This window comes from Schistocerca serialis, chromosome 1, assembly GCF_023864345.2.
Source record: "Schistocerca serialis cubense isolate TAMUIC-IGC-003099 chromosome 1, iqSchSeri2.2, whole genome shotgun sequence".
NCBI lineage: Eukaryota > Metazoa > Arthropoda > Insecta > Orthoptera > Acrididae > Schistocerca > Schistocerca serialis.
In genome coordinates this window covers 653,955,443-653,981,674 of record NC_064638.1, presented here as the reverse complement: position 1 = coordinate 653,981,674, position 26,232 = coordinate 653,955,443, and the positions used below count along the sequence as shown (strand labels likewise).

At 40.2% G+C, this 26,232-nt stretch overlaps 1 protein-coding gene across 2 annotated transcripts in view; it reads right to left on the bottom strand.

The window, feature by feature from the left end:
- LOC126479274 (ubiquitin-protein ligase E3C) overlaps nt 1-26,232 on the bottom strand; it is a 209,568-nt gene that overhangs the window by 113,286 nt on the left and 70,050 nt on the right. For both annotated transcript variants that reach the window (XM_050103771.1, XM_050103772.1), the window contains exons 6-7: nt 22,659-22,882; nt 9,201-9,376 (exon numbers count right to left, since the gene is read on the bottom strand). In XM_050103771.1, coding sequence (XP_049959728.1) covers nt 9,201-9,376; nt 22,659-22,882 — 400 coding nt within the window. The remainder of the gene's footprint in view (nt 1-9,200; nt 9,377-22,658; nt 22,883-26,232) is intronic.

Below are 26,232 nucleotides of genomic sequence, written 5' to 3'. Positions count from 1 at the left end.
AGCAATACTCAAGTATAGGAGCCTGGGAGCCTGTATCTAATATTTTCTGGGTCTCATGAACAAATAAAGCGAGTCGGGTCTCACACAATCATTGTTTCCAGAATCCATGCTGATTCCTACAGAGTAGATTCTGGGTTTCCAGAAATGACATGATACGCGAGCAAGAAAAAATTTCTAAAATTCTACAACAGATTGATGTCAGAGATATAGGCCTATAGTTTTGCGCATCTGCTCGACGACCCTCCTTGAAAACTGGAACTACCTGTGCTCTTTTCCAATCATTTGAAACGCTCTTTTCCAATTATTTGAAACCTTCCGTTCCTCTAGAGACTTGCAGTACACGGCTGTTAGAAGAGGGATAAATTCTTTCGCATACTCTGTGTAGAATCGAATTGGTATCCCGTCAGGTCCAGTGAGCTTTCCTCTGATGAGTGGTTTCAGTTTTTTTTCTATTCCTTGGACACTTATTTCGATGTCAGCCATTTCTTCATTCATGCGAGGATTTAGAAAAGGAACTGCAGTGCGGTCTTCCTCTGTGAAACAGCTTTGGAAAAAGGTGTTTAGCATTTCAGCATTACACGTGTCATCCTCCGTTTCAATGCCCATTATCATCCCAGAGTGTCTGGATATGCTGTTTCAATCCACTTACTGATTTAATGTAAGACCAGAACTTCCTAGGATTTTCTGTCAAGTCGGTACATAGAATTTTACTTTCAAATTCACTGAACGCTTCACGCATAGCCCTCCTTACGCTAACGTTGACATCGTTTAGCTTCTGTTTGTCTGAGAGGTTTTGGCTGTGTTTAAATTTGCAGTGAAGCTCTCTTTGCTTTCGCAGTAGTTTTCTAACTTTGTTGTTGAACCACAGTGGGTTTTTCCCGTCCCTCACAGTTTTACCCGGTAAGTACCTGTCTAAAATGCATTTTACAATTGCCTTGAACTTTTTCCTTAAACACTCAACATTGTCAGTGTCAGAACAGAAATTTTCGTTTTGATCTGTTAGGCAGTCTGAAATCTGCATCCTATTACTCATGCTAAACAGATAAACCTTCCTTCCTTTTTTATATTCCTATTTACTTCCATATTCAGGGATGCTCCACTGATTCCCTGTTCTGCGCTTACAGAGTTGAAAAGTTCGGGTCTGTCTGTTATCAGTAGGTCCAAGATGTTACCTCCACGAGTCGGTTCTCTGTTTAATTGCTCGAGGTAATATTCAGATAGTGCACTCAGTATAATGCCACTCGATGCTCTGTCCCTACCACCCGTCATGAACATCTGAGTGAGTGTCCCAGTCTATACGTGGTAAATTGAAATCACCACCTAAGACTATAACATGCTGAGGAAATTTGTGTGAAATGTATTCCAGATTTTCTCTCAGTTGTTCTGCAACTAATGCCGCCGAGTCGGGAGGTCGGTAAAAGGCGCCAATTATTAACCTAGCTCGGTTGTTGAGTATAACCTCCAACCATAATAATTCACAGGAACTACCCACTCTATTTCACTACAGGATAAACTACTACTAACAGCGACAAACACGCCACCACTGGTTGCAAGCAATCTGTCCTTTCTAAACACCGTCTGTGCCTTTGTAAAAATTTCAGCAGAATTTTTGGCAGAGTTTATCTCTGGCTTCAGCCAGCTTTCCGTACCTATAACGATTTCAGCTTTGGTGCTTTCTATCAGCGCTTGAAGTTCCAGTACTTTACCAACACAGCTTCGACAGTTTACAATTATAATATCGGTTGCTGCTTGGTCCCCACATGTCCTGACTTTGCCCCACACCCTTTGAGGCTTTTGCCCTTTCTGTACCTGCCCAAGGCCATCTAACCTAAAAAACTGCCCAGTTCACACCACACAACCCCTGCTACCTGTCTAGCCGCCTGCTGTGTGTAGTGGACTCCTGACCTATCCAGCGGAACTCGAAACTCCACCACCCTGTCGTGCAAGTCGAGGAATCTGCAGCCCACATGGTCACAGAACTGTCTCAGCCTATGATTCAGACCCTCCACTCGGCTCTGTACCAAAGGTCCACAGTCAGTCCTGTCGATGATGCTGCAGATGGTGAGCTCTGCTTTCATCCTGCTAGTGAGACTGGCAGTCTTCACCAAATCAAATAGCCGCTGGAAGCCAGAGAGGATTTCCTCCGATCCATAGTGACACACATCATTGGTGCCTACATGAGCGACCACCTGCAGGTGGGTGCACCCTGTACCCTTCATGGCATCTGGAATGACCCCTCACCCCCCCGTATGCACACTGAGTGCACATTGGTTTTCTTCCCCTCCCTTGCAGCCATATCCCTAAGGGGCCCCATTACGCGTCTTGACATTGGAGCTCCCAACTACCAGTAAGCGCACCCTCTGCAACCACACGGATCTTGCAGACTGAGGGGCAACCTCTGGAACAGGACAAGCAGCCATGTCTGGCTGAAGATCAGTATCAGGCGGGGACAGAGCCTGAAACCGGTTAGTCAGACAAACTGGAGAGGCCTTCCGTTCAGCCCTCCGGAATGTCTTTCACCCCCTGCCACACCTCGAGATGACCCACTCTACCACGGGTGAGGGATCAGCTTCAATGTGGGCAGTATCCCGGGCAGCCACAGCTGTAGTCCAATCGAGGGATGCGTGGGACGAGCTGGCCGTCCCCGACAAAGCCCTGTCCGGAACCCCGCAGTGATGCCCATTGGCAACAGCCTCAAGCTGTGTGACCGAAGCCAACACTGCCTGAAGCTGGGAGCGAAGGGATGCCAACTCAGCCCGCATCCGAACACAGCAGTCGCAGTCCCTATCCATGCTAAATACTGTTGTGCAAAGAACATCTGAACTAATCTACAGAGAGCACAAACAATTCGACACAAAATTTAAATGGTTATTAAAATACAAGACTGCCTAGTAAATGCAGTACTGCTGCTACTTGCGCACTGCTGGCACACTGCTCGGCGGCAGAAGGCTAACTGCACTGTCAGTAATGTACAAATACTATTTGAAAGAAATAAACAAATGACAGACGACTATGTGACTTTACACGTCACAAATATTAAAATGCAAATCTGCCTCAGCTAAATACGAAGCTACACAATGATTTGGCAGATTTGAATAAACAAGTGCACTAAGAACACTCAAAAAATTTTTCCAACTTCATTACTACACTTATACGAACGCTAAATAAGCCACTTGCTGCTACTTGCACACTGCTGACACACTGCTCGGCATCAGAAGGCTATGGAGCATTGTTTCAGTTGTGTGATGGGATTCATGACTTCCTGTCAACAAGGTCATGGTTTGTAATAACTGATGAAAAGTCATCAAGTAAACTGATGTGCTATCCGGTATTTCCCATGGAAGTGTTATTGGCACTCTGCTGCTCCTAATCTGCACTAATGATTTAGGAAATAATCTGTTTGCACATGATGCTACCCTTTACCATCTAGTAAAGTTATCATAAGATCAAAATTGGTTGTAAAATGATTTGATAAGATATATCCTAAGGTGCAAAAAGCAGGAATTGACTCTTAGTAAGGAGAAGTGTGAGGTCATCCAGATGAGTACTAAAAGGATTTCATTAATTTAGTTTACATAATAAACCATAACATTTATAGGCTGTAAATTAACTATATGCCTAGGGATTACAACTATAAACAGCTTAAATTGGAACAATCACGCAGAAAATGTTGTAGGGAAGGCAAACCAAAGACTGCACTTTATCGACAGAACACTTACACAAAACTACAGATCTACTAGACTGCTTACACTTTGCTTGTCCGTCCTCTTCTCGATTACTGCTGTGCAGTGTGGGATCTTTACCAGACGGGGTTGATGGAGGACTTCAAAAAAGTTCAAAATAAGGGCAGCTCGTTTTGCATTACTGTGAAATACGGGAGAGAGTGTCGGGAATATAATGTGCGAGTTGGAGTGGCAATTATTAAAACTAAGGCATTTTTCACTGCAGTGAGATCTTTTCACAAAATTTCAAATACCAATTCTATCCTCCAAATGTGAAAGTATTTTGTTGTCACCCACCTACATAGTTATAAGCGATCATTATAATACATAAGAGAAATTAGGGCTAACACTGAAAAATTTAAGTGCCTCCTTTTTTTTTTCAAAAAAAAAAAAAAAAAAAAAAAAAAAAAAAACTGTTCCAACAGTGGAATGATAGAGAAATATTCTGAAAATTGTTCGATGAACCCTCTGCTAGGAAATTAAGTTTTAACTACAGAGTGATATGTGTTGTAGATGTAGGTGTGCCAAATCCATTTTTTTAGCTTAGGACATAAAATACCATTTACAGGAAGTTTCTTAAAAAGGGTGTCCCACATAAAACCAGTATGCCTCATGTACCAGTTAATCATCTCTGGTCAAATTGCTTGTGAAGTGGCAATACTGTCTTGGAAGCTGGTTACACTATTTTTTATTGGAAAGTTGAGTGCAGCTGTTTGTTCATACATCAGTTGTTGTGAGAAGACTTGTTTCAGAGGGACCCTGTCTTCCACCAGACTTCTCCTGTGAAATGACTACAATTACAGGCACTGGTAAGTTCACAAACAGGTGTTTATTATTCCAGTTACTAATGGGTTTAACTTCTGATCGACAATAATTAAAAATCCAGAACAAGAACAGACTCTCATGATGCTTCTGAGTCAAATCCAGTTCTGTGTTTTCTACAGGTCTCCACAGTTACCAAATCCCATTATCACAGAACTTCACCATGGATGGAGCTCCATGCACACCACACTGCTCTGCAGATTCTGAGCACTGCCTGTTCTGACATCATGAGCAGCCGTATGGTATCCCCGGAACATTTCCAACACAAATTACCACACCAATCCAAACAGAACCTAATTTTCTTTTACTTATAACTATTTACTTAAACCTAGTATTTTGCACTTCAATTCTCGGTGTTACACACATTTCTGCAAACAAAAACACACACAATCTCGCAATCTCAAATCAGCAGTATGTGTGCATATCACCAACTCCCACTAACCATCATGCACACTTGCAACCTTACAGCTAGAACAGGGAATTGATGTTGGAGTGCTACATGAATCCAGGCCCCATCAATGACTGTAAAGAAATGTTTCAAGTGAAGTATCCTGGTAGAAAATTCCCTGCAACCAGCAGTATTCAAGATCTCTACAAAAAATGGAGGATTGTAGGATCCGTTCAGGAATAGGTGACAGACAATGAGGACCCCTAAAACTACAGACAGAATTCACATGGACATTATGAGAAGTCCCCACAAGTCAGTAAGGAGGTTTTCACAACAGATTGGTGCATCTCTTACTTCATGTCATCATGAACTAAAAAGATATGAAATCATAATACGAGTGTGGCGCAAGAACTGAAATCTGTAGGTAGGGGGGCGGGAGGGGGGGGGGGGGGGAAGAGTTAATTATTGTAACTTTCTGTTAACTCCAATTCTGACAGTTACTTGGATCCTTGCTTTACTTCATGTCAGACAAGGCTTGGTTTCACTTGTCAGGTTATGTAAACTACCAGAATTGTAGATACTAGTTGCAGGACATCCCACATATTCTATGTGAAGAACATCTCCACTCAGAGGTGATAGGTGTTTGGTGTGTGTTTTCCAGCATGCACATTATTGGCCCCATATTTATCAATAACACCTTAAACAGTGCTGGATATCTAGAGATCATAAACTCTTTTTATGCACAATTAACAGATTCAGAGAAGCTGTATTCCTACAAGATGGCGCAACCTCTCACACATCCAACCAAAGTATGGCCCAGGTCACCAATGTGTGTTCCCTGAAGAGAGACTTGTCAGTAGAGGCCTCTGCCACCCAAGATCTCCAAACTTAACATCATGTGATTTTTGTTTATGGGGCACACTAGAAAGCATATTGTGTGCTGATAATCCTTGCACAATAGACAATCTTAAACAGAACATTACAAGAGAAACCAACAGCATCACGCCTGCAGAATTACATTGTGTTGCTGGTCAACATCATGATATGAGGTCAGTGACATGTGGATGCCTATGGCCACCACTTCCAGCATCTCTTACATGTTTGTTATTGTTACTATTACAAATTCTTTTTAAGTTAGTTCACTGTTACTTGAATATCGGGCATGAGGCACACTGTTTTATGTGGGACGCCCTGTACAACTTTGCCTCTCATCTTCCGTAGTACTTAAGATGACTGAAATGTGTATAAAACTACCAGCATAGAATGAGCAGTTTCTTTCATTTTCAAACACATTTGCATGTGAAATATAGATATACCGGGTGATCAAAAAGTCAGAATAAATTTGAAAACTGAGTAAATCACGGAATAATGTAGATAGAGAGGTAAAAATTGACACACATGCTTGGAATGACACGTGGTTTTATTAGAACCAAAAAAATACAAAAGTTCAAAAAATGTCCCACAGATGGTGCTTCATCTGATCAGAATAGCAGCAATTAGCATAACAAAGTAAGACAAAGCAAAGATGATGTTCTTTACAGGAACTGCTCAATATGTCCACCATCATTCCTCAACAATAGCTGCAGTCGAGGAATAATGTTGTGAACAGCACTGTAAAGCATGTCCGAAGTTATGGTGAGGCATTAGCGTCAGATGTCGTCTTTCACCATCCCTAGAGATGTCGGTCGATCACGATACACTTGCAACTTCAGGTAACCCCAAAGCCAATAATCGCACGGACTGAGGTCTGGGGACCTGGGAGGCCAAGCATGACGAAAGTGGCAGCTGAGCACACGATCATCATTAAACGATGTGCGCAAGAGATCTTTCACGCGTCTAGCAATATGGGGTGGAGTGCCATCCTGCATAAACATTGTACGTTCCAGCAAGTGTTTATCAGCCAGGCTGGAGATGATGCGATTCTGTAACATATCAGCGTACCTCTCACCCATCACGGTAGCAGTTACAAAACCAGAATCACGCATTTCCTCGAAGAAAAAAGGCCTGATAATGGCAGATGTGGTAAATCCAACCCATACCGTGACTTTCTCGTTGTGCAATGGAGTTTCCATGACAGTTCTAGGATTTTCAGTAGCCTAAATTCTGCAGTTGTGAGCGTTGACAGACCCTCGGAGCGTGAAATGAGCTTCGTCGGTCCACAACACATTACTCAACCAATTGTCATCTTCCACCATCTTTTGAAACGCCCACACCACAAATGCCCTCCGCTCCACTAAATCGTCAGGTAACAGTTCATGATGCCGATGGATTTTGTACAGATAGCATCGGAGGGTACGCCTAAATGCCAACCAAACAGTAGTGTATAGAATGCCGGTGCGACGTGTGACTGCATGAGCGCTGACTTTCCCGTGCATGGACGAACCCGCTACAGTCTCATTTCTTCCTGAACTGTCTCGGCAGCATTATGCCTTGTGCTCAGTCAGCCACCATGGGGTCTATCGTCTAAACAACCTGTGGCTGCGAACTTCAAAATCATTCTCGCCACAGCTGCACTTGTGAACGGACCTTTACCCGTTCGAATCCCCTTCCTATGGCGATAGGATCGTAACGCTGAACTAGTACATTTCCCATTCTGATAATACAGCTTCACTAAAAGCGCTTTTTCAGGTAACGTCAACATGCTGCTACTGCTGGCGCATCTGATTCTCTCTCTCACATTACAGCTCCTTTTATACATGATTGTCATGCGCAGTCACTGATGTTTTGCTGTCCAGCGCCATCTATCGGACATTTTGTGAACTTTTTTTTGTGGTGGTGGTGGTGGTGGTGGTAGTGGTGGGGGGGGGGGGGGGGAGGGTTCTAATAAAACCCCATGTCATTCCAAGCATGTGTGTCAATTTTTACCTATCTACATTACTCCGTGGTTTATTAAGTTTTCAAATTTATACTGACTTTTTGATCACCCGGTAAGTACATAATTTATTGGATTACTCAATTTTATATTTGCTTTAATTTAACCTCTTCACAACTACCACTATTCACTCTGAAGCTCTCTTTGTCAAGCAGCTGTTGACTACTGATTTCCTGTGTTAACTCTAAGCCACTGAATGATCATATTCTGACTGCCTTCTTCAACAGCAATGGTCTTAAAAGCATTAGCATGTGTTCAAAATCACTGAAATAAATCTGATTCATTTCTTGTGAATTCCTGTTGTGCTTCCGGCATTGAAGATAAAATTTTCTACGACATTAGGTCACGTCGAGTTAGATGTCAATTTCTTCTACATGACTAACTTGCAAGGCCTATTCTGGGGTCTTATTCAATATCTTCTAGTTTTCTAAGTTATCTGAACACCTTTATGGCCATGAAAGCCAGTATATCTTTGTAATTGCCTCTGTGTTGATTAAAAACTTTTAATGATGATATGCAGTTTATCAACTCTTGTGCTAGAATACGAGCTTTTTCTAACCTTCGCACCTAACACAGTTTATCTGGTGGCTTGATGCACAATTAATTTACATACCACAAATTGCAAGAAGAAATCGTTAATGTTTGTTTGATAAATGGGCATTTACTCCCAATTATTTCATACATGTAAAAGCAAGTAAATATATTACCTCCTGGAAGTGAACTGAAAACGGAAACACTGTTCGTGCTACAGATGTTGCCTTTCCTTGAAAGTAAAAGATAATTGTGTTGGGATGTGCAGAGAAAAGGTTGAGCTTAGTTTGCTCCACTGTCCCTCTACTTGTCTTGGGGGGATTGAGTCACTGACCTGCCATGCTAACCAGCTCATGTGATCTGAGAAATGTGAATGCATTCATTTAAGAAAAAGTAAGTAAACAATTGGCCTGCATTAGATAATGAATCAATTTATCACATAGATGTAATACTTTGTGAAGCTCTCTCTTTCTGGATTTTCTGTTTTCGAAGGCCCAAGGGTACTCTTTCCCCACATCCTACTAAGCCCAAATTTCACACAGCTCTTTCTTGCATAGAACGGTACAGCAACATGATTCAAGAAAAATTATCAGTAACTTTTAACAATGCCATACATGAATCTCTCCAATGTACATAATCAACATATACTGCAGTTAAATGTTCACCTTTGATTTTTTTTACACTTTTTTAATACTAGTACCGTGACCAAGTACACTAAAACTACAGAAAACTCGGGAGAACAGAGGAGCTGTATCTTTATTTGCAATACGAGGGAAACAAGGCAAGGTGGTTAACTACTAAATTTTAGTCATAGCCAATAGCTGCAAAACCGTAATATTTCTCACATTCAGCAATAATTACAGACCCGCATTTCCTGTGCATCTGCACCTTCATGGTCCATCTCTTCTGCAGAATCATCAGAGGCACTGTCATCCAATACTCCTTGATTCCGAGTTAATACAGTGAAGTTCTTTGTCAGAGCAGCCAAAATTTGCAAGTAGCCAAGCAACAGGAGGTGTTCCTCATCATCTCTCCCTGCAACTAAGATACATAATGTTTTTATCTTGTAATACAATTTTATTAACTATGGTACATAATAAACAGATTGTGCAGGCCTCAGAATAACAAAAACAGGAAAAAGTAAGTTACAGGAAAGTAAAATGAAAGTGGTACAAAGCATCGAGTTATATTAGGAAAAAGTCACTCTGGAATGATACAGGTACAGAATAGAATTTAAGAAATGGTATACTGTGCAATGCAAGATTGCAGATTTGCAAAAATGAACAATACTCCATAAGGCTAGGAAGAAGTAATACAAAAATGCAGAATAAGTAGTTATTAGAGGATTCAGATGGCTATCTTTTTGCAGTGGTAGTATTTATAAATATCAGGCAGTACAAATCTCAGATTTCAAAGAGTTTCAGCATACTAATGGTGTGCTACTCTGGAACACGTGAGGCAATACTAACCCTACGACTTATCTTAGAAGAAAGATTAAGAAAAGGCAAGCCTACGTTTCTAGCATTTGTAGACTTAGAGAAAGCTTTTGACAATGTTAACTGTAATACTCTCTTTCAAATTCTGAAGGTGGCAGGGGTAAAATACAGGGAGCGAAAGGCTATTTACAATTTGTACAGAAACCAGATGGCAGTTATAAGAGTCGAGGGGCATGAAAGGGAAGCAGTGGTTGGGAAGGGAGTGAGACAGGGTTGTAGCCTCTCCCCAATGTTATTCAATCTGTATATTGAGCAAGCAGTAAAGGAAACAAAAGAAAAATTTGGAGGAAGTATTAAAATCCATGGAGAAGAAATAAAAACTTTGAGGTTCGCCGATGACATTGTAATTCTGTCAGAGACAGCAAAGGACTTGGAAGAGCAGTTGAATGGAATGGATGGTGTCTTGAAGGGAGGATATAAGATGAACATCAACAAAAGCAAAACGAGGATAATGGAATGTAGTCGAATTAAGTTGGGTGATGCTGAGGGAATTAGATTAGGAAATGAGACACTTAAAGTAGTAAAAGAGATTTGCTATTTAGGGAGTAAAATAACTGATGATGGTCGAAGTAGAGAGGATATAAAATGTAGACTGGCAATGGCAAGGAAAGCGTTTCTGAAGAAGAGAAATTTGTTAACATCGAGTATAGATTTAAGTGCCAGGAAGTCGTTTCTGAAAGTATTTGTATGGAGTGTAGCCATGTATGGAAGTGAAACATGGACGATAAATAGTTTGGACAAGAAGAGAATAGAAGCTTTCGAAATGTGGTGCTACAGAAGAATGCTGAAGATTAGATGGGTAGATCGCATAACTAATGAGGAGGTATTGAACAGAATTGGGGAGAAGAGGAATTTGTGGCACAACTTGACAAAAAGAAGGGACCGGTTGGTAGGACATGTTTTGAGGCATCAAGGGATGACAAATTTAGCATTGGAGGGCAGCGTGGAGGGTAAAAATCGTAGAGGGAGCCCAAGAGATGAATACACTAAGCAGATTCAAAAGGATGTAGGTTGCAGTAAGTACTGGGAGATGAAGAAGCTTGCACAGGAAAGAGTAGCATGGAGAGCTGCATCAAACCAGTCTCAGGGCTGAAGACCACAACAACACCACTCAAAAATAACTATGTTACTGGGGTTAGAGTCAGAGACCAATCAGAAGAAACTATGTTATAAGATTTAGGTCACCACATGTCCAGTGTCTAAGAAACTGCATTAAAAGGACACTTTGATGGATCCATTTAGGCCCAGGTGGAGTCACTACAATACTTTAAAATATGGAAATTTTAGTAATACATTTTAGTAATACATAAAACAACCCCAACCTTTTCAAGAAATCGAAGGACTAGTGATTTCTATCAGTTCCAGACATATGAGGGTCTCCCAGAAAGTAATGCACCAATCCCCCCCCCCCCCCCCCTCCCAAACTTTTGTACCTGCTCAATGTTCTTTCATGGCATACAAAGTTAAAGTGATTCCACCTTATTTCAATCGTGCTTCTCACTGTGCACGTGAGGTGCTCTGTTAGCACACATTGAAACATTCTCAAAACATAAATCTTTCATCTGTAGGAGTATGAAATGCATGGGATGTTCACTTTATGTAAAATCGTGAATGCACTGTTACTCTTTGTTCATATTTTTACGATTTCACATGAAAGATTCATAAAATGCTCAAAAAAGGTACACAGATTAGGCATACTGCCTACAGGGAGCAGAGAGATCATCTTATAATGAAACCATCATCTTACATTTTTCAGCCTCAGGTCACATAAATACTGTACTTACACGAATCTAGAGCACACTTTTTTTTGTTTGCATTAGGTAGTCATGAAATGAAAGGCAAGCAGAGAAGAATATCATATGAACCTACTTTCAAGTGTAAAGTAATTCTTTATGCTGAAAAATATTGTAATAGAAGTGCAGGAAGAGATTTCACTGTAGATGAGAACAACGTTTGCTTATGGAAGAAACAGAAATTGGGATTATTTGCAGCTACTGCTACTAGAAAGAAATTCACTGGACCTCACGAAGGAAGACATCCTAATGTTGAAGTGAATGTTTCGGAATTCACCCGAGAAAGGAGGAAGAATGGGCAACCTGTGACCAGTGACACTTTTTTAAAAAAAGCAAAAGCGGTGGCTGCAGCTCTTAATATACTGAAGCAAGAGTTTAAGGCTAGCCAGGGGTGGGTTGATTGCTTTGTGAAATGAGCGGGTTTATCTCTGCGACACCGGACAACAACATGCTAAAAACTTCCACAGGATTTCCAGAAGAAACTTCAAAAATTTCAGCAGATGTTACCGCACTTCAGAAAGAAAAGAATTTTTCAATGGGCCAAATAGGCAACACTTACAAGACTGCAATGTGGTTTGATACGCCACATAATTACATGACTGATGAGAAGGGTACAAAAGTAGTTACCATCAAAATGTTTGGCTGTGTAAAACAGTACGTAACAGTAATCCTGGTAATCACAGCAGATGGGAACAAACTTCCCCCTTTTTTAATCTTCAAGTGAATAACAAGACCCAAGACTCCAAAAAAAGAAAAGCTAGTCCCTGATGACGCCATTGTTCAGAATCAAGAGAAGGGATGGGTGAGTGAAACTTTGATGCTTGACTGGCTCCGAAACGTGTGGGAACTCCGTCCTTGTGGGCTTTCCAAGCAACCGTCAATTGTTTGTCTTGATGCATTTCGTAGTCATCTCACCGAGAACATAAAAAAGAAGATCCACAGCCTACCTAGTGACCTTGTTTTTATTCATGGAGGAAGACTTCTGTATTACAACCCTGGATATTAGTATAAATAAACCTTTCAAATGTTACGTTCAGGAACAGTACGAAAAGTGGTTTTGCAAACCAAATCAAGAACTGACTCTGGCAGGAAAAATTAAATGTGCTGCACCCTACATTATTGCACACTGGGTTTTGGCTGCCTGGAAACGTACTGAAGCACCAATGATCGTAAAATCATTCAAGAAATGCTGTATTTCAAATACTCTGGATGGCAGTGAAGATGATGTGCTCTGCAACGACACTGAGGATGGCAGGGAAGGAGGAAAGGAATCTATTTCTGATGTAGACTCTTCCAAGGATTCCAGTAATGATGATATTAATGAATAATGATCACTAACACCTGTAATTAAAAGTATGTTTCTTTGTATGTCATGTAGGTAATCAAGTTAGGCATTCTTTTTAATAATGAAAATGTCACTTATCACCATAATGAGTAACTTAAAAACAAATTATTATTGTTTTTTATAGTTCATGTATACGTTCACTACTTTTTGAAATAAAGTTAGCACTGTAAAATAAATTTCAACAATCCAAAATACGCTATCAGTGATGTGCCAAAATTCATTTTTTTTATTAATGTAATTTTTAAAATTGGGGTGCGCATTACATTTGATGGTGCTGGACTGTATAGTGAATCATCATGTGATTGTTTGAATGTGTTACAAAGTAACCTGTCAACTGAACCTGGCCTTTTTGGTTACTATGTAATCTATTAAAATCATGTGATGATGAGATGTTAAGAGATTAAAACTGGTAATGATGTTATCTGTGTGATTCAAGGCTGGAGGAGAAAAAAGATGTTGCTAAAAACATTTACACCACCATTATGATTAGCAGAGTTTGTGGTTTTGTATCAGAATTATCTTTCTGAATATTATTTCCACCACAGGAAATTAAGACTCCCTGATTAACGTAGTTCATAAGAGTACCTTGTGCCTCTAACCACAAACAGAAAAATGGGGCTTGTGTATATTGTTCAGTCCGAGATACCTCAAAAGGTCATTCCAAGCTTAGACCACACACGCTGTCACTTTACACCAAGAATAACTGTGAACACGGGTATCTGCCTGTCAAAACATTTAAATATTTAACCTCTAATGTGAGACACAAAACACTGATGATCTGCCTCATAGTGGTCACCCACAGTCAGCAACATCACATGAAAATCACTAACCATAAGTTATGACTTTTAACTACCTTGAGAATAATGGGTCAGAACTGTGCACTACTGTTTAGAGGCAGCTGTGGAAGGGGGCCGAGTTGACCAAGACAGTATACAATCGACTCCATGCAATCAATTTCATCTCTAGGCATCCATTATGAACAACAGTAGAAACCCATTTGCTCTGTATTGCATGAAGAAGGCATGTAAGTGAAAACCTGGAAAATATCAATAGTGTCAGCTTCTCTTCATCAACAAGTGTAGGGCACCTCTGATACTTGTTGCTCATAATAGCGTGGAGGCAGCTAGGGTGGTGAAGCATGTCTCATGCATGCAGTTTGGAGGCTCATCAGGGTGATTTTGGGAAGTTACCATGTCCACATCTCTAACATCTCTCACTACTATCAAGTGTGGATCCTTTAATTGATGCTCCCTTCCTCCAAGAACATTACATCAATGAGTTCATCATGTAGATGATAATGCACAAGCACACTTGGCCCACTTCCTCAATAACTTCCTCCGGGAGACAGGAATCAGACTAATGGAACAGCATGCAGTAATTGCTGGAGTGAGTCTAATTGAGCATGCTTGGGTCCATTGAAACTTGCAGCATGCTGTCTAAAGAACCCTCCTCAACCACTGTGTGACTTCAAGATGGCACTGTCAACAACAGGACAGGATTGTGAACAGCATAAATAGGACATAAAGCATGCAACGATGTACAGGGAGGACCATGTAGCATACATGTTACCAGGAAACAGATTTATTAAATTATAAGACTGAATTGCTGACCAATATTTACCATCAAACATATGAAATTTCAGTACTTCCAGGCAACACACACAAACATACTTACCCAATTGCTGTGAGGATGAGGACATTCCATCTCATACTGGGGTCTGAGTGACCTGCCCTTACATTTTCACGATCCATGATCTATCCCTTGCTCCTCCCTGAGGAATGAACTACAAGGGTCATTCAATAAGTAATGCAACATAGGTTTTTTTCTGAAAATTATTCAGGATTCCAGTACACCATATTATTCCTCACTCTGTTGGCATCAGTAATCTCATCATCATTCATATACTGCTTCTCATGGAATGTATCCTCCATTGGGCTATGTCGGACAGTACAAAATCTGGTCTGAAGGGTGGATGAGGAAGAACAGGCCAATGAAGTTTTGTGAGCTCCTCTTGGGTTTGCAGACTTGTGTGAGGCCTTGCATTTTCATGGAGAGGGAAAAGTTAGTTTGCATATTTGTGGCAATGAGCACACTGAAGTCTTTTCTTTAATTTCCTGAGGGTAGCACAATACACTTCAGAGTTGATCGTTGCACCACAAGGAAAAATGTCAGAGAGAATAACCCTGTCACAGTCCCAGAAGATTGTCACCATGACTTTACCGGCTGAGGGTGTGCTTTGACCTCCTCCTTCAGAGGAAAGGTTCTGTGGTGCCACGCCATGGATTGCTATTTTGTCTTGGTTTGAAGTGATGAACCCATATTTCATTATCTGTGACGATGTCTGGAAAAAAATTGGCACGATCAGCCTCATAATGTGCAAGCAATTCTGCACAGACAATCTTTAGTTGCCCTCCATGGTCTTCCATTAGATAGTGAGGAACCTAGCGGGCACAGACTTTTGAAGACCCCACCTAATGGACGAGTGTGTCTGAACTACCAACAGTGATGTCCAAGTTGAGAGCAGTGACGTGTTTATTTGTGATTTGTTGATCACCTCGAACGTAAGTGTCCACATATCCCAAACACTGCAGGAGTCACAGCTGCGTTCGGCCGGCTGGCCCGCAGGGGATTGGGCAAGTTTGTGTGACCTTGTTGCGATGATGACAGATGCCTCGCCCAATGACTCACTGAGCTTTTGTTCAGCAGATATTCTTCAAGCATCTATGAATATCTGCAATGCTCTGGTCTTCACCAATAGAAACTCAATGCCAGCTCTACACTTGAAATGCACCATCATTATAGACAACATTTTTAAGGCTATGTATAATACCCTCACCATTCAGAACTCCATGAAACTGTAGGGGCTGAAGCAGAAATATTCCCTGATGTCCCACAACAAATTCCACATTTTTTCAACTGAAATTGGCTGAGAATGGAATGTGTTACAAAACTTATTGAATACCCCCATGTTAGTTCCAAAAGCTAGGACAGTAATTTTGTATGTGTCTATCTGTAGTACTGAAATTTCATCTCCTGAAGCAGCCAGCCACCAATTCAGTCTCATAATTTTGGAGGTTTTTTCTTTGTTTTTCTTTTTTGTTTTTTTTTAAGCAATTTTTTCTTTTGGTAAAAGAAATACTTCTATTCTGAAGATAAACATTTTCAAACAAACTCCCTTTATGTTGGTTATCATGTTTTTGTTTCACAGTAATGAAAGATGTTTAGGCTCATTTTTTTCTTCCCTGCTTCCCTTGAATCTAATCCTACATTTCACAGGTCATTGGGTGGTGCAAACATTTCTGAGTGTACAATGCGAAACAGTTGTGAAAATAGTTTTTCCAGTCACTATGCTGTAGTTTTTCTCCCCACCTATGAACATCCAATGAGTCAAAATCAGAACACACACACATCAAAGAAAAGTGATTCACTATTCATATACTGTCTGGGGCATTCCATGTCAAATCAACACAATTTTAATATGATCAAATAATGGAAACTTGAGGTAGTAAGATCAACAATGTAGGAAAAGATAGATTGCTACTTAGCGCAAAGAAGGCACGTCAAGTTGCAGACAGGCATGATTAAAAGACACTCACATATAGCTTTCAGCCACAGCCTTCATCAGTAAACAGTGAAGACAGATGACAGACACACACACACACACACACACACACACACACACACACACACAGACAGCCATCTTCCACACCTCAGACCGGAAGTGCTGGCAAATGTTCAACCAAGCATAAATTCACTGTATTATGGGAAAATGTAGTTCCTGCCCACGAAGTGACCCGATAAAAAGTACGCTAAGAAATACATTTGATAATAACATGGTTGAAAATATCATCCTCCGACAGTAGGTTTCAGCACACAGATGTAACTTAGAAACAACGCAGAAGACATGAAAGGTGTTTATTGAATTATTTTCTGAAAAATTGACTGCACTGATACTCCAAGATTTTCTAGCTAAGCAGCAAAGCTCTTTCGTAAATGAAGTCGAGGAAAACTTCCATGAGGGAGAGTATGCTGTTAATGTGACTTCTCTGGGAATTACACTTTCACATCCAAGATGAGACCCAGAGTTATCACTGGTCAAGTGGTGATGCAGCAGTGTTTTAATAATCAACTTCAAACTGGTATACAGAAGATATGCTACTCTTTGGACAGCTGTGCAGCCCAGTACAAGAACAAAAATTATTTAACTTGCTGCCACGAAGATTTTGACATGGAAACAAGACAGTTCCCCCCCCCCCCCCTCCCCTCCCCCTCTGCTCATGGAAAAAGACCTTGCAATCATAGCATTGGCATTATTAAGAGATTAGCAACAAAAGCAAGTCTGTAGAGGATGTATGATAGCCAAATTCTACCCCATAACTACTTTTTGATTGAACAGTTAAAAATATTACATCTGTACACTTTAAATTTTCAACACAAGAGAGATATACTGAAACTGAATGATTTCTTGAAGTGTACCTCAGTCAACCTGTTACCACTAAAGGGACACATGCCTCCCTCTACACCAATAGCATCAAGTACATCAAAAACATTAGTTAATACTTTTTCAGACACAACATACTCTCCTGTTGAAATGGTCACAAAATCTCCAGAAAAATTGGCTACGGATACATGATCGCCATCTGGGACAAGAAACACTGGCTAGCTTATGTTTTAACAAAACATGAATGTCTTGAGTTACTTTCCTTCATCCAGCTGGCCCATCATATTCTTTCACACATCCTGCAAAACTCGATATTCTATGGGTATTTGTGAATGATGTTCATTACAAAGTGAAGCCAGTAACACCAACAGGAAGAACACATCAAATTCCTGGGGATGATACTCTAAAAACAAATGAAGCTGTTAAAAAGATACTGTTTGCATCAGGTTTCACAAGGGACATTTCAAATGTGTGTGTTGACAGTACATTTGTATGTGTACATACATACATTAAGAATAAAGTTGTCATTAGATTAGATTAGTTTTTCATTCCACAGATCCATTCTGAGGAGATCCTCGTGGATGTGGAACTTGTCACTTTTTTTTAAAGCTGAAATAACAATACTAATAGTATGATTATACACAATACATCATTTTTTAAACTGAAATAACAATACTAATAGTATGAGTAAATACAGTACATCATTTGTTTCGATTAAAAAATTCGTCAATGGAGTAGAAGGAGTTGGCCACTAGTAAGTCTTTCAGGCTTCTTTTAAACTGATCTTTATTTGTAACTAAATTTTTTATGTTTGCTGGCAAATTATTGAAGACAAGTGTTCCTGAGTAGTGGACCCCTTTTTGAACTAAAGTAAGTGCTTTTAAGTCCTTGTGCAGATCATTTTTGTTCCTGGTATTGTATGTATGAACTGAGCTGTTTATTGGAAAAAGAGATATATTATTTAGGGCAAATTTCATTAAGGAGTAAATATACTGAGAGGCAGTAGTTAGTATACCCACTTCTTTGAAGAGGTTTCTACAAGATGTCCGTGAATTTACTCCACAAATAATACGTATTACACGCTTTTGGACTCTGAAAACTTTTGTTTGACTTGAAGAGTTATCCCAAAATATTATACCATATGACATTATGGAATGAAAGTAGGCAAAGTATGCAAGCTTTTTCATTTTTATGTCACCTATGTCTGCTAACACTCGAATTGCAAATACAGATTTGTTAAGGTGTTTCTGCAGTTCTGTGGTGTGCTCCTCCCAACTGAATTTATTATCAAGGAATTTAAGACTGCCAACCTCTTCTATCTGCTCTTCTTCATACTTTATACATATGCTGGGTGGAAACCTCTTACAGGTTCTGAATTGCATATAGTGAGTCTTTTCGTAGTTTATTGTCAGTGAGTTGGCTTTCTGCTTAAGACAATCAATTTTACAAAAATATCATTCTTAATGAAACATGTAATTCTGAAATTTCATAAAGGTGTGAACCCATGAAAATCTCATATTCATACTTAGGGAATTAGTTACCAATAGTGTGAAGTGTTGTGTATAATTTTTCAAAAAATTCTAAGATGCACTATTTGATTAATTAAAAAAAATTTTCATTTAAGGGGAGACAGTGGCAGTCTTGCACTGATATTTTTATAAATCCATATCTTTGCCATTTTTGTTCCATCTCATTGAAATTTTGCACACTTATGTATAGAGATCTAATATGATTTTTTTTTTTAATCAGAATTTTTAATAACAATCTAATGCAGTGAGATAATTTTGAATTTTTTATTGCATTATTATTTTAAGGTACACTTTTTCATAATTTTGAGTCAAATTTTTTAATGGTAAAATAATCTACCCTAATAGGTGTACAATGAAGTGCACTAACTTTTTGGTAAATTAACGCTATTATTTTCTGTGATATTTTGGATTCGAACATTTTTTATAAGCAAACTTTTCAATATATTATCAACCACAAAACTGTGTATAATATTTCGATTAAAATTTTGTTCCACTTAAATATTGCTTCAAAGTAAAAGAATAGGTGTGCCAAATTTCATTGCAATCCTTCCAGTAGTTTCTGATATATGTGTTCCTGAAAGGAGAAAACCTTAAGTTGCAGAAATATCATTTTAAAGTTTGGACGAGATGTAAAAAAAAAAAAAAAAAAAAAAAAAAAAAAAACAACAAACTATCACACCTTAGCTAAAATTGTCCATATCCATATTCCATTTCTTCCTCATCATCCTCTACAGCTCTTTTAGCTTCTCTGCTCCTTTGCCTAGCAATTTTTTGTATGTTCTGGACTGAAGTCTCCGCCTTCGCGATTCTTTGCTGATCAATGATCTACAGTATCTGCTCAGTGAAGACTCCAGATGTAAAGCCCAACTTGCTGAGGATGTGAAGTCTTGTCACATTCCCATCATTAAACACTGTTGTAGCTTCCAAAGCAGAAATCTTCACCACCAAATTGGAAACAAACGCAGTCTTTGGACATTTTTCCAAATAAGAGCATTGAAACTTTCATTTGGGTTCTGTGTTTTCCCATGCAGACATTTTTCTAGCAGTTCTGGTGAAGCAACTGCTCTAAAAGTTTGTTTAATGGCCACTGAAACCTCATGAGGAAGGTTATTTTTATGGGCATAAGCTTCCCCACTTTCCTTACTTTTCAAAAACTTGCACCATTCATTACAAGAGAGGCCATGTTGAGGTGTAGTGTCTGTCGACAAGTAATGAAACCAAATGGCCCATACTGCTTTCCTCATACTGTCCAAGCTTGTGAGGTTACTTCTAATTGCAGCACCATAACAGACTTGTAGGCTGTCAATTCTCTTCTTTGTTAGTCTGCTTTTACCTCCCAGTGGCTTCCCATCCTCTAGTAGCTTGCCTTTATTGTCTGCAACAAGTCTTCGGAGTCATTCACCCATCCTCTTCTGAATATGGCCTAAGTACTCCAGTTTCTCAACAGTGCAATCTTTTCCATAGGGCTGACTTTCAACTACATTCTTGAAAGCACTAGACCATCTCCTAAATACTGTACGTATCTTACTCTATACTTTTGCAAAGCTCTATGGAAAATGAATTTCATACCTGCAGCTTCCATCCCACCACTGGAGCCTGCATAATTTCTGCTACAAACAGCTTTACGGGCTTCTTACCATTCTGTTTCTTTACCTGCATCAATATAATTCTTGTGCAAGGAACATGCAGAACAATATTTAGACATCACCTCTAATACTTTTCCAGTGTTGACACTAATGATTGTTGAAACTCCATGCAGTGAAGTATGCCCCCTCTTCATCCAGGAACTGTCACAGGAAACTGCTATATCGTTGCTATTAGTTGATTCATAATTTTCTTGAATTGCCCCCAGGAGTGCCATTTTCATGCTCTCTTCACTTACTTCTCCAACTGCATTGAGGAGAGCAGTATTCACTGCAGGAAATTTTTGGGGAGGACCAGGCATGTTCATAATACCACATAAAAGGTTTCCACCATCTCTTCCAATCCCTATACATCTTAGGCCATAAGCAAATCTCATATTGGCTTCATAGATTCTATTAGCATCACAGTTTTGACACAAAATGTGCAATGTGCAAACCAAACTTTCTCTCTTTCCATCATCAACCAAATCCACATTTCCTCCACGAACAGAGCACTTGCAGGCTTTTCTAAGTGCTTCTGCCACCATTTCCATATCCATAATTCTGAAACCTGTATTTCTGTCATTTGTTTCTTCTGACACAATCCCTGTCCCAAGTTTTATTTTATATGCACTTGGAGACAAGCTAATATTTGCATCTGCAGGCCCGACCCTAACCTCAATGTCAGTTTTTCACTTTATATTGGAAATATGGGACTTACTATATTTTTTAAATACTTTACCAGGCCTAGGCATTGTAAAAAGGGATCAACAGATTCAACCTCGAACAAAGAATGGCACAATAAATCAAGCATCTCTCGAATTCCACAGAACAGCACAAAACTTGTTTATAACACTCCACAGCATTCTATACCACACTGATTGAACCAGAAAATGGCTCCACAGCCTTCTTTACAACACTGCTGTTATGGATACAAAAAATCACAGCCTTCTAAAGCTATATTTTCTAGGTTCACAGGCAAAATTCTGCAATAAAATTTTTCCTCCATTTGGTACATTGAAAAGCGGGTGTGGTGCATTACACTGTTTAGGGTTTTAATTTTTTTATGCCATTTGTAGTTCGAATTTCAAGGAAAAAATTTGGGATAATAATCTCAATTATATTTACTATCAAATAAGCAAATAAAAATAATTTGTAAATTTTTCATTATTTCTGCCACTGTCTCCCCTTAAATTTGAAAAACATCTCAAAACCCACATTGTATTGTATATCATAGGAAATCTTGTGAAAATGCTACAACATGACACCTCTCCTATAAATTTAGCTTAATTAGGAGAGTTGCTACAGTAGTTTTAAATCAAAGCAGACGGGCATTTTTTGGTGATTTTTGCCAGCTTCCAACATGGGGTTGACTTATTTTAATACAATTAGGTATTTTTCTTAATGTATACATAGGCTAGCTCTGTGCCAAATTTCATCAAAACCTGAGATGGGGAATGAAATCACTGTGTTGACTCGACATGGAATTACTCGCCTTGTTCAACAGGTCCCAAGTTTTCACAACTGTTTCCCAATGAATTAGTTCCCACTGAACAGCAGATCTTCAGGTAATGACAGTAACAAAAAATTCCCCTTCAGTTACTCTAAAATTTCTCAAGAGACAGGCACACACACAGCAAGAAAAAGGAGCTTTCTTAACTACCATTCCTTCCTTCTTCACCTTCGCTCTCTTGGAATGTCTGTCTGTTGCTGAGTAGTGATATCCCCTTCATCTTGTTTGATGCATTTCATATTATGTATTATACACAACTTACACAAAGTCTTCTCATTGGACATTGTAATTACTTTTAACCATTTCATCATCTTCCCAAATCTCAGCTCAATGCGAATCTACTTCAATCTTCCATCGCTAATCTACTTCCACTATTGATGTTGGAACACTATATTTCACTACAATTTTTATCATGCATACTACTTTGGCCCTCAGAGAGACATTAAGCTGTCAATCATCTAAATGCTTAACAAAGGCAGCATCTAAACTAAACAATTTGATTTGCTATTTGGTATAAATAATTTCTGTTAATTACATTTTAGATCGCAATATTTTCTAAGTGTTGTTATAAATGTAAATCTTACTGAAATGTTTCTTCTCAAGTAATAAGACAGAAAAAAGAAGCCATGTAGATCTTTGGACACTGCCTTCTCCTTCAGCAAATCCTTCACAATCTCTCAGTGCATCAAGCAGCTCACGGAATGGGAACAGAGGTAAATCAACCAGGGCTGGTAAGATGAACATCTCTACTGCTTCAGTCATGGGAGATGCCAGGATGTGTTGACATAAAGCTTGGAGAACCAGTGCACTGAAAAACAGGATAACATCAAATTATTATCATAACTGCAGATCAGATTAATAAGAATAGTAGTAGATTTGCCAGTACAAGGAAATAACAAGTTCATAAAATAGAGATCCAATCTTCAATATGTTTGCTTTTTATGTAATAAATAAATAAATAAATAAACAGTCTTAAAAATGTACTGTCAATACTTTACACTAGTTTTTGATTGTATAATTACTGTAAATACTGAATCATACTGCCCATCATTTTACATTAACATTTGCACACCCCTGGTACCACATCTAGGATTAAATTTTGAAAAGCATTTAATATTTTGAGAAATGTAACACTGTGCACTTCATAAAGTACAAAACTGTGACACTTTTTGACTAAATGATGAATCTCACAATGGGGCTTCAGACACACAAATACCTGGAGATAAAAATATATGGGAATACAAAATGAAACAACCAAATAGATAAAGTTGAGTCACAGACAGGCACAACAAAAAGACTGTCACAATACAAGCCTTCGGCCGACGAGGCCTTTGTGGAAAATAGATGACACACACACGCACACACACACACACACACACACACACACACACACACACACATATATATATATATATATATATATAAAACTTACCAAATGAAAGTGCTGGCAGGTCGACAGACACACAAACAAACACAAACATACACACAAAATTCAAGCTTTCGCAACAAACTGTTGCCTCATCAGGAAAGAGGGAAGGAGAGGGAAAGACGAAAGGAAGTGGGTTTTAAGGGAAAGGGTAAGGAGTCATTCCAATCCCGGGAGCGGAAAGACTTACCTTAGGGGGAAAAAAGGACGGGTATACACTCGCACACACACACATATCCATCCACACATATACAGACACAAGCAGACATATTTAAAGACAAAGAGTATGGGCAGAGATGTCAGTCAAAGCGGAAGTGCAGAGGCAAAGATGTTGTTGAATGACAGGTGAGGTAGGAGTGGCGGTAACTTGAAATAAGCGGAGATTGAGGCCTGGTGGGTAACAGGAAGAGAGGATATATTGAAGAGCAAGTTCCAATCTCCGGAGTTCGGATAGGTTGGTGTTGGTGGGAAGTATCCAGATAACCCGGACGGTGTAACACTGTGCCAAGATGAGCATTTTCATTTCAGCCTCATGTTACACTTTCCACCTTCTAATACCATGTCACTCTCACAACACCCCCACAACGACCCCATTAAGTTTTATTTACATTCCCTCCGCAAACATGCCTTCGCCCTAGCCAGATTACGCTCCCATATTCTATTTTCCCAGGCTTGTCTATCATTTGGCATTAGCCCCAAAGGCCTCACACTTTAAGTTCCCATCTCTGGCTGCAACCCTTCTTTCCATCAGTCCCTATACCAGTTCCAAACTGAACAATCCATTGCCCTCACCCACCTAATCCTTCACCTACACATCAACTTAGCCAATGAACACACCCGTCAACTCCTATCCTTAATAAAAGTCCTTAATCTTTCCTCTCCCACATCCACACTGGCTGTTCAGAGCATCCTCCTAGAGGCCAACCGCAAATTAGAACAGCATGCCACCCTCCACCTCAAAAAACTATCCAATCTCCTGGTTTCCCACCTCCGGAAAGGCAACTCACTCACTCTTCACAACCTTCCCAGCAAACCTCAACCTCCTCTCATTGCACACAAACCCAGTCTCTCCCATCTACTCAATCTCCCACTTCCAGCTCCACTCCCTCCAAAACCTCAAAATTCCAAACAACACAATCTGGAACCACAACACCCTAATTCAGCAGTTAACCTTTCCTCCAAACCTCTCTCCCAATCCGAAACCTCTGTCCTATCCACAGGCCTCACCTTCAGCCCCACTCCCAGATTCAACTAAACAGCCCTCGTCAAAGATTTACTGTCCTACTCTCGTACTCTCTGCTGGAAATATCACTTTGCCACGAAGAAAAATGATCCTAATCCTACTCCTAACAATCCAACTCCCCAGGACACTATCCAAAATGAACCCTGCCTGGAACAGTTCCGTCCTCCGTCACAGCGGGACCCACCTCCTCTTCCTCAAAATCACCCTCTCCAAACCTTCCAGGAATTTCCGACTTCCAGCCTTGCATCTTAATCCTTCTTAAAAAACCTTAATCCTACTCCCAACATCACCACTGCTGAAGCCCAGGCTATCTGTGATCTGAAGGCTGACCGATCCATCGTCATTCTTCCGGCAGACAAGGGCTCCACGACCGTGGTACTTGATCGTCGGGAGTATGAGGCTGAGGGACTGCGTCAGCTTTCAGACAACACCACATACAAAGTTTGCCAAGGTAATCCCATTCCCGATGTCCAGGCGGAGCTTCAAGGAATCCTCAGAACCTTAGGCCCCCTGCAAAACCTTTCACCCGACTCTATCAACCTCCTGACCCCACCGACACCCCGCACCCCTACCTTCTACCTTCGTCCTAAAATTCACAAACCCAATCATCCCGGCCACCCCATTGTAGCTGGTTACCAAGCCCCCACAGAACGTATCTCTGCCTACGTAGATCAACACCTTCAACCCATTACATGCAGTCTCCCATCCTTCATCAAAGACACCAACCACTTTCTCGAATGCCTGGAATCCTTACCCAATCTGTTACCCCCGGAAACCATCCTTGTAACCATTGATGCCACTTCCTTATACACAAATATTCCGCACATCCAGGGCCTTGCTGCGATGGAGCACTTCCTTTCATGCCGATCACCTGCCACCCTACCTAAAACCTCTTTCCTCATCACCTTCGCCAGCTTCATCCTGACCCACAACTTCTTCACTTTTGAAGGCCAGGCATACCAACCATTAAAGGGAACAGACATGGGTACCAGGATGGGCCCCTCGTACGCCAACCTATTCATGGGTCGCCTAGAGGAAGCCTTCTGGTTACCCAGGCCTGCCAACCCAAAGTTTGGTACAGATTTATTGATGACATCTTCATGATCTGGACTCACAGTGAAGAAGAACTCCAGAATTTCCTCTCCAACCTCAACTCCTTTGGTTCCATCAGATTCACTTGGTCCTACACGAAATCCCACGCCACTTTCCTTGACGTTTACCTCCATCTGTCCAATGGCCAGCGTCACACGTCCTTCCACATCAAACCCACCAACAAGCAACAGTACCTCCATTATGACAGCTGCCACCCATTCCACATCAAACGGTCCCTTCCCTACAGCCTAGGTCTTCGTGGCAAACGAATCTGCTCCAGTCCGGAGTCCCTGAACCATTACACCAACAACCTGACAACAGCTTTCGCATCCCGTAACTACCCTCCCGACCTGGTACAGAAGCAAATAACCACAGCCACTTCCTCATCCCCTCAAAC